The sequence below is a fragment of the Hyla sarda genome, chromosome 5 (genome assembly GCF_029499605.1).
Source record: "Hyla sarda isolate aHylSar1 chromosome 5, aHylSar1.hap1, whole genome shotgun sequence".
NCBI lineage: Eukaryota > Metazoa > Chordata > Amphibia > Anura > Hylidae > Hyla > Hyla sarda.
This window is the reverse complement of record NC_079193.1, coordinates 319,243,796-319,261,803: the sequence shown is the minus strand read 5'-3', so window position 1 is coordinate 319,261,803 and position 18,008 is coordinate 319,243,796. Positions and strand designations below refer to the sequence as shown.

General features: G+C 43.8%; 1 protein-coding gene and 1 long non-coding RNA gene across 6 annotated transcripts in view; one reads left to right on the top strand and one right to left on the bottom strand.

The window, feature by feature from the left end:
- RALYL (RALY RNA binding protein like) overlaps window positions 1-18,008 on the bottom strand; it is a 738,312-nt gene that overhangs the window by 134,601 nt on the left and 585,703 nt on the right. For all 5 annotated transcript variants that reach the window (XM_056522247.1, XM_056522245.1, XM_056522246.1 and 2 more), the window contains one exon: window positions 14,404-14,479. In XM_056522247.1, coding sequence (XP_056378222.1) covers window positions 14,404-14,479 — 76 coding nt within the window. The remainder of the gene's footprint in view (window positions 1-14,403; window positions 14,480-18,008) is intronic.
- Window positions 1-18,008, top strand: part of LOC130274202 (uncharacterized) — a 75,636-nt gene that overhangs the window by 54,656 nt on the left and 2,972 nt on the right. The window lies entirely within an intron of this gene.

Below are 18,008 nucleotides of genomic sequence, written 5' to 3'. Positions count from 1 at the left end.
CCACAAGCAAGAAAAAAAACACTGTAGGTTCTTGGCATCACAAATAAATGTATTTATATATAGTTAATATTCACGCTTCTCCATCTGTTTAGCAGCCACATTAATCCTGAACATTTAAGAGTCAAATTTCTAGATGTCCCTAACATCACTTGCTTCTCTCGAAGCATCTGCTTTTACATGTGCAATCTGCTCAATGGAGAATAAATCAATGACAACAAAGTTATTGACATGTGTCACAACGTTCTTTGTAGCAATCTGCAGCATTTACTTGCTCCGAATTGGAGTTGAGGTAGCTTTTGAAAAGTTCAGTGCACTGGGCTCACAGCTCGCAACATTTTTGAAAAGTTTAGTTCATGGCAAAAGTTCTACGTGAACCAGCAATGTAATAACCCTCAAAACACTACCTAAGAGCTCTGAAGCCCTGTATAACACTGCTCAGGTAACCTAGGAATGCAGTAAGTAGTTTTAAAGTGATTTTAAGGCTAAGTTAGTATCAAAGTTAGAGTAACATGCAGTAACCCATGGTAACTAACAGCTTGTTAGAAATCACACTGCACAGGCAGATTTATATATTTTTTTTAAAGGTGCATGAAGTGCCTTTTTTGGTTGGCAGATGCCAGACAAGGAAATGTCAGAAGACGCTCCTTTTTGGGAGTAGCAACAGGTTTTGAGTCTGGCAAGTGGAGACGCAATGAATTTTTCCAGCATTCCAAAATTTCTTTCTATTGAGGGTTACAACAGGATTGGTGCCCCAAAGTGACAACGAAATAGCTTGTGACGAAAAAATAAAAGCTGATAATGTTATCTCTTTTTGGGGATTATGGGTTGTGTATGTGTAGGCCTGGATGGTAGTATCAGCAGAAAGGGGAATGGACTGGTTGCAGTTGTAGTATTCAGTGGGCAGCAGGTATTGATGAACTGATGATAGTTGGATAGTTGTAGCAGCCAGCGGACAACAGGCAGTGGTGGACTGGTGGGGGCTTTAATAGACGGCAGGCAGTGGTGGACATGTGATAGTTGTAGTAACCAGAGGACAGGAGGCAGTGGTGGACTGGTGGTATGTGTAGTAGCCAGCAACCAGCAGCCAGTGATGGACTGGTGATAACAGTAGTAGCCAGTGATCAGCAGGCAGTGGTGGACTGGTGGTATGTGTAGTAGCCAGAGGATAGCAGGCAGTGATGGACTGGTGATAACTGTAGTATCCAGTGGACAGCAGGCAGTGGTGGGTGGACTGGTGGTAGTAGTAGCTAGCGGACAGGATTGCAGGCAGTGGTAGCCTAATGGTAGCTGTAGCCAGCAGAGGGTGGTGGCATGTGGCACAGAAGTTTTAAATTGCTCATTGCTCATCCATGCCTGATTAATTTTAACAAATGTGAATTTTTCCACGTTGCTGGCAAATCTTGTTTGTTTAGGGGTGATACCACATGCCATGCTGAACACTCTTTCTGAAGCTACACTGGAGGGTGCACAAGACAGAATTCCTAAGGCAAACTGGGCAAGTTCTGGCCAATGCGCTTATTTGGTGACCCAGAAGTCCATGGGGTCTGTGCTTATGGTGGCTGTCAAAAGGCATAGCCTGAAGTATGCATCAACCTGGTTGTTCATGTGGTGGTGTACAGCCCTCAGTGAAAACTCATGTCGAGTTGGAATATCAGATGTAAAAACGTAGTCAACATGCACTCCAACGTGAAGTTGCTGCTCATGTAGGGGTAGTGCTGGTAGAGGAAGTGGATCCATGGGCTTCCAAGCTGGCTGTGAAGCTTCTACCTATAAAAATCCAATATATTCTCCTTCTCAGAAGGTGAAAAAAAATTCCCCATTCTGGCTCTATGCTGAATGTGGCTATCCAGTAGTAAACTTTTTCCTGTGCACAAGAAAGCATAAAGCTTGCCATCCTTTTCCGAGGGCCGAGATGGTTCCTCCTCAGTCCCATACTGTCAAGGTTGGTCATCATAGTTGTCATCATGAACCTTACTGTCACCGTGTGTAGGTTCCTCATCCCCTATACTTTCGACAGAGGTAATTTCTTAATCTTCCTCAGGTCCATCTCTTCCTCAAGAACAACATCCATACTGCTGCCAGCCATATATAAACCACTGTTGCTTGCTGACAAATCTTGTTGCCTCTGCACATGTTACAGGCATATCTTATTAGCTGCCAATGCCTGAGCTGTCACATTGGTTTCAATAGCTGTCGGCTGCATAAAGTAGTCTTTTGCTGCTTTGCGGTGCCAGTACAGGCGGTCCAACATGTTGAGTTCCACCATGTTGGGACATTGCAAATGAGGCAATGTTGAGGAAGGCTATTTTGGCACTGTAGGTCTAGTAGCCACACTACAACAGGGTTTAGCCACACTACAACAGGGTGACTGGGAGAATACTGTTGTCTGGAGGTCATAGATTGTACAATAGATAACTGATAAGATAGGGGTGAAGGAGACAGAGAATGCACTGCCTGTGGACGAGGCCTGGTGGCTAGACAGACAAGAGGAATTTGGAGGAGCAGTAGCAGGGGCAAGGTTTTCTTCACATTATGGGGCATCTCGATTGTCCTACACAGCCTTGTGATGCTGCTCCATATGCCTACGTAGAGACATAGTTCCTATACTCGTACCCTGGCCTTGGCTTACTTACTTTATGTTTGCAGAGACAGCACAGTCGCATATTTTCTGCATCTGCTAAGGTAGAAAATAATTTCTACATGGCAGAATACCAGACAAGTACACCACCACCCGACTGTGCCCCTCCTCTGGAAGGTTTGTATCTCGAGCCATTTGTAGGCATCACTCTCACCTGCTCCTGAGCTGATCATACCAGAAGACCAGGAAGAAGACAGCAGTGACGATACCAAGGCACCGAGGAAGCAGCAGCAGATTTTTTAATAGAAGTAATTTACAAATCTGTCACATTGCATTGCAATCACTTTTTATTGTATTGTGAAATCTTTCTGGGATCAGTTGTTCCACAGTGAGTTCTTTTGTGCATTGCTAACTGTTCAGCTTTCTCTCCAAGATGATGGCCTCAATGCAGTGTATAAGGTTTTATCAGTCCCTTAGACCCTATGCTGCCTCCTGATTGGCCTGGGAGATGTATGCAAGCAATGATTGGCTAACCTGCAGCCATATGATCTTGTTGCTAGCTGCAAAGTATTCTGGGCTAACCTAATGTCATTTCAGTGTTCCTATTTCCTCATCCTAAAATGAAATGGTGCCAAAACACCACGTGTTCCTAATCCCACCTTGTATAATATAGCCATTGCAAGGCTTACACAAGCTGATTCTGGCAAAGTTCAAATGTTCAGCGATACCTTATTTTAGTCAAAGCTCTGAGTGAGACCGAGTTGTACAAGCTCGGCTGGATCATCTCTACTCTGCATATGCCGTCAGTTTTATTCCATAGTGATATTTCTTGTTGATGATGAAAACTTTTTACTAAGCTATATCTTTATGTGAAAACTGCGGTTTGATGGTTTAATAAAACATAGATTCCTTGTGGGATAATATAAGCAGCTGCTCTCCACGATAATGTTCATGACAATAGAATCTGTAATCTACTTTGAGAAATTTGTGTAATTTCTTTCAAAGAAATTTTTCTGCAGCTTGCATATATTGTTACTTAAACAAAATCACAAGATGTTACAATGGAAACAGTGTACTGGGAACTGAATAGATCTGCTAAACACCAAACTTGTTTTAACCCCTTAAGGACCAAGCCCATTATCACCTTAAGGACCAGGCCAATTTTATCTTTGCATTTTCATTTTTTCCTCCTCGCCTTCTAAAATCCATAACTCCTTTATATTTCCATCTACAGACCCATATAAGGGCTTGATTTTTTTTTCGTGGCCAATTGTACTGTCACCATTCGGCTGGCTGGAGGTGGATCCTCTGTGCAAGAGAGGGATTGGCGTGGACCGTGTTGGTGGACCGGTTCTAAGTTGCTACTGGTATTCACCAGAGCCCGCCGCAAAGCGGGATGGTCTTGCAGCGGCGGTAGCAACCAGGTCGTATCCACCAGCAATGGCTCAACCTCTCTGACTGCTGAAGATAGGTGCGGTACAAGGGAGTAGACAAGAGCAAGGTCGGACGTAGCAGAAGGTCAGGGCAGGCAGCAAGGATCGTAGTCAGGGGCAACGGCAGGAGGTCTGGAACACAGGCTAGGAACACACAAGGAAACGCTTTCACTGGCACAATGGCAACAAGATCCGGCGAGGGAGTGCAGGGAAAGTGAGGTATAAGTAGGGAGTGCACAGTTGAACACACTGATTAAGCCTGCTGCACCAATCAGTGGCGCAGTGGCCCTTTAAATTGCAGAGACCCGGCGCGCGCCCTAAGGAGCGGGGCCGCGCACGCCGGGACAAGACAGACGGGGAACGAGTCAGGTACGGGAGCCGGGATGCGCATCGCGAGCGGGCGCCTCCCGCATCGCGAATCGCATCCCAGCTGAGAGGGATATTGCAGCGCACCCGGTCAGCAGGTCTGACCGGGGCGCTGCAAATGCGAGGATGCTGCGAACGCTCCTGGGAGGAGCGGGGACCCGGAGCGCTCGGCGTAACAGTACCCCCCCCCTTGGGTCTCCCCCTCTTCTTGGAGCCTGAGAACCTGAGGATAAGACTTTTGTCTAGAATGTTGTCCTCAGGTTCCCAGGATCTCTCTTCTGGGCCACAGCCTTCCCAATCCACCCAAATTTTTTTTTTCTTTCTGACAGTCTTTTAGGCCAGAATCTCCTTCACGGAGAAGACGTCAGAAGAACCGGAAACAGGAGTGGGGGAAACAAGTTTGGGAGAGAAGCGGTTAATGACGAGTGGTTTAAGGAGAGAGACATGGAAGGCATTGGGAATACGAAGAGAAGGAGGAAGAAGGAGTTTGTAAGAGACAGGGTTAATCTGGCACAAGACTTTGAAAGGGCCAAGATAGCGTGGTCCCAGTTTGTAACTGGGGACACGAAAGCGGACATATTTAGCGGAGAGCCATACCTTGTCTCCGGGAGCAAAAATGGGGGGAGTTCTTCTTTTCTTATCGGCAAATCTTTTCATCCGGGATGAAGCCTGTAAAAGAGAATTTTGGGTCTCTTTCCATATGGTGGAAAGATCACGAGTCACTTTATCCACAGCGGGCAAACCAGAGGGCAAGGGAGTAGGGAGGGGGGGAAGAGGGTGACGGCAGTACACCATGAAAAATGGGGATTTAGCAGAAGATTCGGAGACTCTGAAGTTGTATGAGAATTCGGCCCATGGTAGAAGATCTGCCCAGTCATCCTGGCGGGAGGAAACAAAATGCCGTAAATAGTCACCCAGGACCTGATTAATTCTTTCTACTTGCCCATTGGATTGGGGATGATAAGAAGAAGAGAAGTTTAATTTGATCTTGAGCTGTTTACAGAGGGCCCTCCAGAATTTAGACACGAATTGGACGCCTCTATCCGAGACGATATGCGTGGGCAAACCGTGAAGGCGAAAAATGTGTACAAAAAATTGCTTTGCCAACTGAGGCGCTGAAGGAAGACCAGGAAGAGGAATAAAATGTGCCATCTTGGAAAATCGATCAACGACCACCCAAACAACTGTGTTGCCACGGGATGAGGGTAAGTCCGTAATAAAGTCCATACCAATCTGTGACCAAGGCTGTTCGGGGACAGGCAGAGGATGAAGGAGGCCAGCAGGCTTCTGGCGAGGAGTCTTATCCCGGGCACAGACAGTACAGGCCTGCACAAAATCAACAACATCAGTCTCCAGAGTCGGCCACCAATAAAAACGAGAGATGAGTTGCAAGGATTTTTTGATGCCCGCATGGCCTGGGAGGTGGGAGGAGTGTCCCCATTTGAGAATCCCGAGACGCTTGCGTGGAGAGACGAAGGTCTTCCCTGGAGGAGTTTGCCTGATGGAGGCTGGAGAAGTGGAGATCAGACAGTCAGGAGGAATGATGTGTTGCGGAGAGACCTCTACTTCAGAGGCATCAGAAGAACGAGAGAGGGCATCCGCCCTAATGTTCTTGTCAGCAGGGCGAAAATGAATTTCAAAGTCAAAACGGGCAAAGAATAACGACCACCTGGCCTGGCGAGGGTTCAGTCGTTGGGCAGACTGGAGATAGGAGAGATTCTTGTGATCAGTGTATATGATAACTGGAAATTTTGATCCCTCCAGCAGGTGCCTCCATTCCTCAAGCGCCAATTTAATGGCCAGTAGTTCTCGATCCCCGATGGAGTAGTTTCTCTCCGCCGGAGAGAAGGTCCTAGAAAAAAACCCACAAGTAACAGCATGCCCGGAAGAATTTTTTTGTAGAAGGACAGCTCCAGCTCCCACTGAGGAGGCATCTACCTCCAATAGGAAGGGTTTAGATGGGTCAGGTCTGGAGAGCACGGGAGCAGAAGAAAAGGCAGACTTGAGACGTTTAAATGCGTCTTCCGCTTGGGGAGACCAGGACTTGGGATTGGCATTTTTCTTGGTTAAAGCCACGATAGGAGCCACAATAGTGGAAAAGTGTGGAATAAATTGTCTGTAATAATTGGCGAACCCCAAAAAACGTTGGATAGCACGGAGTCCAGAGGGGCATGGCCAATCTAAGACGGCAGAGAGTTTATCTGGGTCCATTTGTAGTCCCTGGCCAGAGACCAAGTATCCTAGGAAAGGAAGAGATTGACATTCAAAGAGACATTTCTCCATTTTGGCATAAAGTTGATTGTCCCGAAGTCTCTGAAGAACCATGCGGACATGCTGGCGGTGTTCTTCTAAGTTGGCAGAAAAAATCTGAATATCATCCAGATAAACCACAACACAGGAATATAGGAGATCACGAAAAATTTCATTAACAAAGTCTTGGAAGACGGCAGGGGCGTTGCAAAGGCCAAAGGGCATGACCAGATACTCAAAGTGTCCATCTCTGGTGTTAAATGCGGTCTTCCATTCGTCCCCCTCCCTGATGCGGATGAGATTATAAGCACCTCTTAAGTCCAGTTTGGTAAAGATGTGGGCACCTTGTAAGCGATCAAAGAGTTCCGAGATAAGAGGTAAGGGGTAGCGTTTTTTTACCGTGATTTTATTAAGTCCGCGGTAATCAATGCAAGGACGTAGGGAGCCATCTTTTTTGGACACAAAAAAAAAATTCAGCTCCGGCAGGGGAGGAGGACTTGCGGATAAACCCCTTTTTTAAATTCTCCTGGATGTACTCCGACATGGCAAGAGTCTCTGGAGCAAACAGAGGATAGATTCTGCCCTGGGGTGGAGTAGTACCCGGGAGGAGGTCAATAGGACAGTCATAAGGCCTGTGAGGAGGTAAAGTCTCAGATTGCTTTTTGCAAAAAACGTCAGCATAGTCCATATAAGCCTTAGGAAGACCGGATACAGGGGGAACCACAGGGTCACGGCAAGGAGTACTGGGAACCGGTTTAAGACAGTCCTTGTGACAAGAAGTACCCCAGTTCTTGATTTCTCTTGTGGACCAATCAAGGGTTGGGGAATGGCGTTGAAGCCACGGTAATCCAAGAAGAATTTCAGAAGTGCAGTTGGAGAGGATCAAAAATTCAATTTTTTCGTGATGAGGTCTGATGCACATTAGGAGAGGTTCCGTGCGGTAACGCACGGTACAGTCCAATCTTTCGTTGTTAACAGAATTGATGTAGAGGGGTCTGGCGAGACTGGTCACCAGAATGTTGAACCTGTTGATGAGAGAGGCCAAAATAAAATTTCCTGCAGATCCGGAATCCAAGAAGGCCATGGCAGAGAAGGAGAAGGTAGAGGAAGATATCCGCACAGGCACAGTAAGGCGTGGAGAAGCAGAGTTGACATCAAGAACTGTCTCACCTTTGTGCGGAGTCAGCATACGTCTTTCCAGGCGGGGAGGACGGATAGGACAATCTTTCAAGAAGTGTTCGGTACCGGCACAGTACAGGCATAGATTCTCCATGCGGCGTCGTGTCCTCTCTTGAGGTGTCAAGCGAGACCGGTCAACTTGCATAGCCTCCACGGCGGGAGGCACAGGAACGGATTGCAGAGGACCAGAGGAGAGAGGATCCGAGGAGAGAAACCGCCTCGTGCGAACAAAGTCCATATCCTGGCGGAGCTCCTGACGCCTTTCGGAAAAACGCATGTCAATGCGGGTGGCAAGATGAATAAGTTCATGCAGGTTAGCAGGAATTTCTCGTGCAGCCAGCACATCTTTAATGTTGCTGGATAGGCCTTTTTTAAAGGTCGCGCAGAGGGCCTCATTATTCCAGGATAATTTGGAGGCAAGAGTACGGAATTGGATGGCGTACTCACCAACAGAAGAATTACCCTGGACCAGGTTCAGCAGGGCAGTCTCAGCAGAAGAGGCTCGGGCAGGTTCCTCAAAGACACTTCGGATCTCCGTGAAGAAGGAGTGTACAGAGGCAGTGACAGGGTCATTGCGGTCCCAGAGCGGTGTGGCCCATGACAGAGCTTTCCCGGACAGAAGGCTGACTACGAAAGCCACCTTAGACCTTTCAGTAGGAAACTGGTCCGACATCATCTCCAAGTGCAGGGAACATTGCGAAAGAAAACCACGGCAAAACTTAGAGTCCCCATCAAATTTATCCGGCAAGGATAATCGTAGGCCGGAAGCGGCCACTCGCTGCGGAGGAGGTGCAGGAGCTGGCGGAGGAGATGGTTGCTGGAGCTGAGGTAATAGCTGCTGTAGCATCACGGTCAGTTGAGACAGCTGGTGGCCTTGTTGCGCTATCTGTTGCGACTGCTGGGCGACCACCGTGGTGAGGTCGGCGACAACTGGCAGTGGGACTTCAGCGGGATCCATGGCCGGATCTACTGTCACGATTCGGCTGGCTGGAGGTGGATCCTCTGTGCCAGAGAGGGATTGGCGTGGACCGTGTTGGTGGACCGGTTCTAAGTTGCTACTGGTATTCACCAGAGCCCGCCGCAAAGCGGGATGGTCTTGCAGCGGCGGTAGCAACCAGGTCGTATCCACCAGCAACGGCTCAACCTCTCTGACTGCTGAAGATAGGCGCGGTACAAGGGAGTAGACAAGAGCAGTGGCGCAGTGGCCCTTTAAATTGCAGAGACCCGGCGCGCGCGCGCCCTAAGGAGCGGGGCCGCACGCGCCGGGACAAGACAGACGGGGAACGAGTCAGGTACGGGAGCCGGGATGCGCATCGCGAGCGGGCGCCTCCCGCTTCGCGAATCGCATCCCGGCTGAGAGGGATATTGCAGCGCACCCGGTCAGCAGGTCTGACCGGGGCGCTGCAAATGCGAGGATGCTGCGAGTGCTCCGGGGAGGAGCGGGGACCCGGAGCGCTCGGCGTAACATGTACGTTGTAATGAAACCTCTCATTTTACCATAAAATGTACGGCGAACCCAAAAAAATATTTTTTAGGGAGGAATTTTAAATGAAAACCACAATTTAGCACATTTTGATGGGTTTCGTTTTTACACTGGACAATTTACGGTGAAAATGACACGTGTTCTTTATTCTGTGGGTCAATACGGTTAAAATGCCATGGCTAGATACTTTTATATTTGTGTACCACTTAAAAAAAGATCTAAAACTAATTTGTACAAAATCTGTAATCTAAAATCGCCCTATTTTGACCACCTATAACTTTTTCATTTTTCCGTATATAGGGAGGTATGAGGGCTCATTTTTTGCGCCATCATCTTTTTTTTTTTTAATAAAATGTAACAAAAAAGCAGCATTTTTGGACTTTTTGAAATGTTTTACATTTACGCCGTTCACCGTACAGGATCATTAACATTATATTTTGATAGTTTGGACATTTATGCATGCGGCAATACCAAATATGTTTATAAAAAAAAAATTACGCTTTTTCGGGGTAAAATGGGAAAAACTGTCAATTTTCATTTTTATTGGGGGAGGGGATTTTTCACGCATTTTTTTACGCATAGGACATAGCACTGATCAGTATTATCGGCGATCTCCTGCTCTGGTCTGCTCGATCTCAGACCAGAGCAGGAGACGCTGGGAAACGGACGGAGGCAGGTGAGGGGACCTCCGTCTGCCATTACAGAAGATCAGATTGATCCGCGGGTGATCCGATAATCTATTTTAACGTGCGCATTGCTGCAAATGCCGTGATCTGTACAGATCACGGCATCTGAGGGGTTAATGGCGGACATCCGGGCGATCGCGGATGTCGCCCATTACCGGCCGGTCCCCGGCTGGTGATAGCAGCCGGAACCTGCTGTGTATGACGCGAGCACTGTTCTGATGCTCGCAGTCATACACAGGACGTAAATGTACGTCCTGGTGCGCGAAGTACCGCCAAGCCAGGACGTACATTTACATCTGTGGTCATTAAGGGATTAAAGTGGCCTGGTGAAGACATACCCTGTTAAGATAATAGAAGATATATGCAGACATCTATTGCCTATAATAGATACTGTATAATACTTCATATTTACTCTGCAGCCAACAGCTGCATGCTGTCAGACATATTGGGCTAAGTCCAACATGTGAGACTCCATTTTGCCTCCAAGCCATCTTTATATGAAGTGTAAACTGCTTCATTCAAATATTAGCTTTAAAATACATTAAATGGAGTTACTTGAAATATGCTGATGCCAATTCCCACATGTTCCCAATTCTACAATAACAAAAGGCCGATAATGAGAAAGTTCCAAAACAATTTAAATGTTACAGCCAAATCTCACCATAAATGAGACCAGGTGGCTGCTATTGTCTAACAAAGCCAAAATATGACTGTTGTTGATATACTGGTAGAAGTCACGTGTCTCATTATATCTGTGTGGTCACTGGTAATTTTCCTAGATGGGTACTGTATAGCGCCATCAGCAAGGGAATTTGCACAGTGCTGTCACGGGGGGGGAGGGGGGGACACATTTATTCTCATTGGTTAAGAAGTCCATACCTAGTCTACTTGAATGAAAGCAAAGCACCTGGGGACAGGAACAAAGAGCGGTTGATGGGAACAGAGAACACCAGAAGATGTCATGAGGTAGTAAGCCGTCTCTACCTGCCCAAGGGGGAGGGCACATGCCAAGATGAAGGCCCAGGTTACCGAGTATCATGGATAGATACTTGGTAACTATACCATAGTTTTATGTATCTTCCTCTCTTCTTTGTTTCTATATACAATAGCTACTTTGTTACATGCAACTGGTAACAAGGTAACTTCTTAGATGGTAAGAATCAGAGATAAGACGTGGATGTCATTATGGCAATCAAGATAGCGAATAGATATATTAAATCTCCATTTAGAGATTGTAGTCTGTTAAGTATATAGCGATCATCCAACTTTCATCTGCAGAGAAAGGGGGCATGGCCTATGCATATCAATACATTAACAGTAGTGCACATTTAGCATAGTTGCCAATCCTTCGCTACTTTATTTGTCATAAATAAAAATATATCCACGGAGTTCCTGATGGGCTAGTGATAACAATTATGTCACTTATATCCCCCAATAGTGTTAATGATTGTGTCACTTGTATTTCCTATAACTAAAGAGTAGGGGGGATGTCCGTTCTGTATTCATCTTGGTATAATATTCTCTCGGGGAGTGATGCCATAGATTTCATTTGCTGACCGTGTGGTGGCTGATGTGTGTACAACACAGCCACTTGTAGCTACTGTAATTCTGTAGCCTCTATATAGCTACCTTCTGCATTAGCTTAGCGTGCTTCTATATATGTTCTATACATTTCTTATTTTAAATGCTTCATAAATGTAGTCATTGCGCTTATATATTAAATAACATTTAAATAATGTTCTATATGTGTCATTTTGATTTAAGATACATATATGTATAACCTTTGTCTTTATATACTCATTTTGTTTATAACTCATAACCAATAAATCTGAATAAGTTAAGAATACCTGTGTGTTATTTCATGATATTGCAATACATACCGCCATAGCGAAAATCAATGCGCTTTTAAATATTCTGGGTAAATAGTTATGCCCAGAGATATGAATTGCATTATAGATATTTTAGCAATTCAATCGATCACATATATTAAATTACTAGTGACTGTAGGTCATGATGTCACAATGACGTAATGACCACCCGCCATATCAGGATAGACACAACATTCATATGGGGGTCATCCTGTTGGGGGAACTAATCCTATATTCAGGGAGTTGCCCACAGGGATGATTTACATATGAATAGTGGTCTCACCGTGCATAATCTCCTCCCACAAACTTAAGGAGGTCCGCACATTGGTCACCATCGTGTTTGATCAATCAGACTGACATATTTGGTAGGTCCTACCATTGATCAGATCAATAATACTGACAATGCTATGGTACCAAGTAATAGAAGCCGTTGGACTTTCACATGTCTGAAAAACTGTACTTGAACTTGAGTATGTGCCATAATTTTGACAATCCCTATCTATATCCTCTAGTACGGCACATGTAAATACCAAAACCCTACTTTTACCCCTCAATTTGCAGCCAATCTAGGACTGCCACTGCACCAGTGTCATAATTCTGCAATGATGTACATTGTGCAGCCAATCACTGGCCTCAGTGGTTATGTGCAGTACATGTAGGGCGAGACCACTAAAGACAATGGTTGCCTTCAGCGTCACATTCACAATGCACACGAGGTCAACAGAGCACTTCAGATGGGGAACACCAGAGAAGCAATGTTTTTCTCTTTTTGGTTCTGGCTCTGCTGCCAGGAAACATGATGGCCCAGATTTATCAAACTGTGTGAGGGAAAAAGTGAAGGGAGTTTCCCCCAGCAACCAATCGCAGCTCAGCTAAGGAGCTCTGGTAAAGTGAAAGCTGAGCTGTGATTGGTTGCTATGGGAAAAGCTCTCCATTTCTTCTCTCGCACAGTTTGATAAATCTCGTCTGATGCTTTTACCATCAAAGCCTGCTATTTAAACCCAGATAGTTTTCTTATTCCGGGCCTGAGTATTGGTTCCTGTGGTGCCTACTAGTCCTGTTCGTATTGACTACTGTGACTACTGCTTGCTACAGATCAGACCTTAAAGGGGTTATCCAGGAATAGAAAAACAGAGCAAATTTATTTCAAAAACAGCTCCCCATCTGTTTCCAGGTTTGTTGTGGTATTACAACTTGGCTCCATTCACTTCAATAGAACTGAGCTGCAGAACCACACCCAACCTGGAGACAGATGAGGAGTGGTTTTTGAAATAAATTACCTCCATTTTTCTATTCCTGGATAACTGCTTTAACTTTGCTCATGACCTTGTCCTTGTCCTTCTCCCTTGTCCTTTGAATTGTCTGCCTGGTACTTGTATTTCTTTTCTGACTCTGACCTTGACTACATTCTTGACTACACTTTTGTCTCTTCCTCCAGTTGTACTATCCTGACTAATTTCCTATGGTTCACCGTTTGCTGCCAACTGGTAACTGCGCTGTAGGCTGCAATCTGGAGCTCATCTTCCTTATAGAAAGCAATGTCTGTGGCACATTCTTCATTCTTTTGGCAGCAGAATTTAAGCAGCGGAATATCCGCTGCTGAAATTCTATATTGCTATCACTGGGATTCTGGTTTAAAATTCCACTTGGAAATTCTGTAGTGTGAACCTAGCCTAACATTAAATTTGTTTTTTTCAGATCTGGTTTAGAAGTGTGCATATAGATATAGATAAGCAGCAATTATTAACTCTGCACATCTGGAACTTTTAATTTTGAAGGCTTTGCAAAACCAATACTTCCCATAAATATTGTCTAAATTCAGCTACAAACATGAATTTTTATTTGCTTAGTGAGATGCATTTAGCAAAACCCCAGTTCTCTAATTTTAGCAAATATGTGAATATAGGAGAAAATGAATAAGTATTTATCATTTCAACTTGGGAGTTGACATAAATGTTTCTGTAAATTTTTCTCTGTAAAAACTATTTGTATAATAACACACAGAAAAATCATTAGTGTGAACAGAGCCTTAGAGAGTTGTGAATATGGGTACTGTTGTGTTAAGCTTTAGCTTATAATTTTTTAATGATTTTTATACATCAGGCTCCTAAGGGAAGCTTTTCATTGCCTTATAAAATTTGATTTCAATAGGCTAGTTTGGATCAGGAATTTAATGAGAAATGTGCCTACATGAATGCATGCAAAGAAAAACTAGTGAAATGGTGCATGTCTGGAGTAAATTTCTGGAGCACGGATCACTCCTGGGGAGTAGTTATTTTTGATTTTTGATCCCAAGATAATGTCCCTCAACATTATTGTATATGTCCTTCTTCCGGGAAGCATCATATTAGCTCTTATGGGTATTTCAGGCACATTTTTCTAGCTTTAGTTTTTATATACATGAGTTGTGTATTTGGTATTTGGGGTCAACAAAGGAATTCATGGGGGGGGTTCAACAAAACTTTTAGAACTGTATATACTGTCGATATATTATCATTCAATTCCTCTCCATAAAGCTATACATTAGAGCAGAAGTTGTGAATAAATCAAATAGACCTACCTGTATAAAGAAGAAATTGGCCTTTTACTTCCTAATTTTGGTCTATACGGTTTTGGTTCACCAGCCATGTTGATGTCTGTAAGAAAATTGAGAAAATGCTTTATTAGATAAACCACTGAATTTGTCGTAAAATACACATACATTTTTATAATCACATTCCAGTTTTTAAGAAACTTCCAGATTGTCAAAAACTGCTTGTGTCTCTTTAATCATGTACTAGATATGAACGACTGCTGGTGATCCACTTAGACTTAGATGGACAATCCACTCTATTTTCGTAACTGCAGACATAGTGGTATTTGTCTTTCCTCTTGATGCCAGTCCTCTTGGTCACTGCGCTGTCATATTTTTCAGCTTTCACACGCAAGTGACAACACCGTGGATAGTTATTGAGAGAGTTATTAAAGCTTATAAGATGATCATAGACTAAGTCTAGACAGGCAGGTCTGTACCAACACTGAATGTTAAGCAAGAAATATATATTGGGCCAGTGCAATTGTACAGCTTAGTGTTAGTGTTCCTTGTGTAATTAGCAGACACTTTCCCATCCACTTGCTTTAAAAATGATCAACATAAATATGTTTAAAATGTAATAGAAAAAACGGCCACTGTACACTTCTTTTCTATTCCCTCTCTTTCACCTCTTCTTTCACTCTTTTTCACTCTTTTTCTCTCCCTCCTCCTCTCTCCTTCTCTCCCCCCCCCCCCCCCTTCGCTCTGCACTACGAACCCATATGGACTTGTTCACACGTTGTTACTTTGGACAACTGCCAACCGTTGATACCAGCTCACATTGACCACCCAGTCACCTTTGGAAAATAGACTTCCCTGATAGAGTACAACCTCATGTGATGCGTTACTCTTGTATATGCTATTTTTGTCCCTCTTGCCCTACCTCCTTGGTCTAACTATAGGACTTCACCGAAGTAGCAATTTGATTGTACCGCAGAGTGATTTGTAATGCTATAATATTGTCTAAACGATTATGTTACTATGTTTGTTATGTGTTGTAACTGTGCTTTCTTACACAATGCATTGTTTTAAGTTTGAAAATTTGAAAACTTGAATAAACTTTCAATTGTGGAAAAAAAAATAAAAACTAAAAAATGGCCACTAGGTGGCTCTGTTCCCTGCCACAATTAATACAGTGAGTTTGGTCTCCTCCCGGCCTGATAGGAGACTAAACTCAGGAAGTGTTTCTCTGCACTGAGCTTGATTAACAGCTGAACAGAGCCTAACTGAAAGCTGCACAGAGCCTCACTGAAACATGCATAGATCCTCACTAAAAGCTGCACAGAGCCTGAGGTCTTCAATTCATCAAAGCACTGCAACGATGTGAGGACAGAAGTGGTCCCCCAGCAGGCTTCAGTGATGTCATGCCTGCTGGAAAGCGCCCACTTTCTGCTGCTGGGTGAATGCACTATGTGAGCAAGAAGAAGAATATTTTTTTAAGGGTGGGAGGAGTGTTAGGAATAGTTAGGGAACATAGCCCGAGTTACTTTAGGAAAGTTTATTTGGTGACAAGTACTTTGTAAATCTTTACTGCAGAGTCTGATAAATTGATTATCTATTAAGCATTAGATGATAGAGTGACCCCAACTTCCAGTTAATTGGATTTTACATCAGGATGTATAGATAAATTGTTTTTAATTTTAAGATAAAATGAGATCAAATAAAATGTATCATTGTAGGTGTAAGTAAAGCATTTTTCTACACCTTTTTTGTGTACTGGTAATGTGTAGACGCATCAAATTTATTAAATCGTCGCAGGGCATTTGATAAATTTTGTGCAGGTAAACATTTTCTGAAATTTATATCTTCACATATACCAAAAAGCTAAGTCTGGGCTGGTGTAGTTTAGATAATTTTTGGTTGTTTTGCCCCTTTTTGTGTGCCTTTTCAAGTCTCAGTTAATACATTCATTACCACTGCATACAACCAACCTTAACAGCTGGTCTGTACACAAGAAAAAAAAAAAAGTGTAAACCAAAAAGGCGCAAAAAAAAAAGCCTGAGGTGCAGCTCTGCGCCAAATGTAAGACAAATCTACACACAAAACAAGCTGTAAAGACAATGATAAGTTTTTCTTGAAACCACATTTCAATTACATTATCAGAATAACTTCAATGTCCCATGGCACAAAACTAAGAGAAGAAGTACAATGTGAAGACCTTTCAATGACTGCGTACTGCTATAACTAAAATTTTATTCAAAAACATTTGCCGGGTTCAACAGCTTGTTACACCATTTTACTTAATCCTAGGGTATGGTCACACATTGATAACTTGCAGCGAGTTTACCACTGTGGGAAATACGCTGTTAGTTTCCCTACCATTCCCTTCAATAGGTCAGTGGAAAATCTGCAATAGTGGCAGATTTGCAGATTGCCGGCCATTGCATAGGCCATATTCGAATTTGCGATATTTTTGCGAATATATGGACGAATATTCGTCATATATTCTCTAAATTCGCATATTCGTAATATTCGCGTTTATTTTCAGATATGCGAAAATTCGCATATGCGTAAATACACATATACGAAAATTCGCATATGCAAAAATTAGCATAAATGAAAATTCACATATGTGCAAATTAGCATATGAGGAAATTAGCATATGCAAATTTTCGCATATGCGAAAATTCGTACGCCAGTCTCACACAGTAGTATTAGAGCCTTCTTTACACCACACAAGCTGGAAGCAGAGAGGGATGATCACTGTGATGTGTACTGTGAAAAAAAAAAAAAAAAAGAATATTCGTAATTACGAATATATAGTGCTAGATTCGCGAATATTCGCGAATATGCGATATTCGAGAATAAAATTTGCATTGCGAATTTTCGCGAGCAACACTATATTCTAATGTCAAAATATAAAAATACTGCAAAAAGGATATAGCATTGGTTACATGTCTGCCCCAGTTTTGAAACCGCCCACAATATATTTGTTGCATGTGCAGCTGCTCAGTACAATTCCCAGTATACTTTGCCCTCTGCTCTTCATTACAGTCCTCCAACTCTGTCCACTCCCCTCCCAAAGCACCCCTATCTTTTTCCCACCCAGATCACCAGATCTTGCGCCCCTAAGAATCTTGTGTTCAGGGTAACCATCCCGGTTTCCCCCTCCCCCATGCTATACCACTGCCCTACATAGCATCTTCTATTTTTCTGCATGCAGCTGACTGTACATGGGGAGTGTATGAAAATATTGATCTACAACTAGTACTCGCCATTGCCCGGTCTTCCTACCTGAACCTTGTGGGAGAGGAAAAGCAACAATCACACTCTCATCCTTATATGCCGACCTTCTATCCTGTCCTCATATATCTTCCACATATTCACACCTCCTATCCTGTCCTTATATCTATTCCCCTATGTTCCCACCTAATATTGTGTCCTCACATCCCATCCTTATATCTTGACCTAATGTCACAGCCTCATATTCCAACCTCAAACCCCAACCTTATATCCTGACCTCATATCCTGTCCTCTTATCTCATCCTCATATCTTGTCCTTATATTCTGACCTCATATCCCGACCTCATATCTCATCCTCCTATCTTGTCCTTATATGCTTATCTCATATCCTAACCTCATATCTTCTCTTC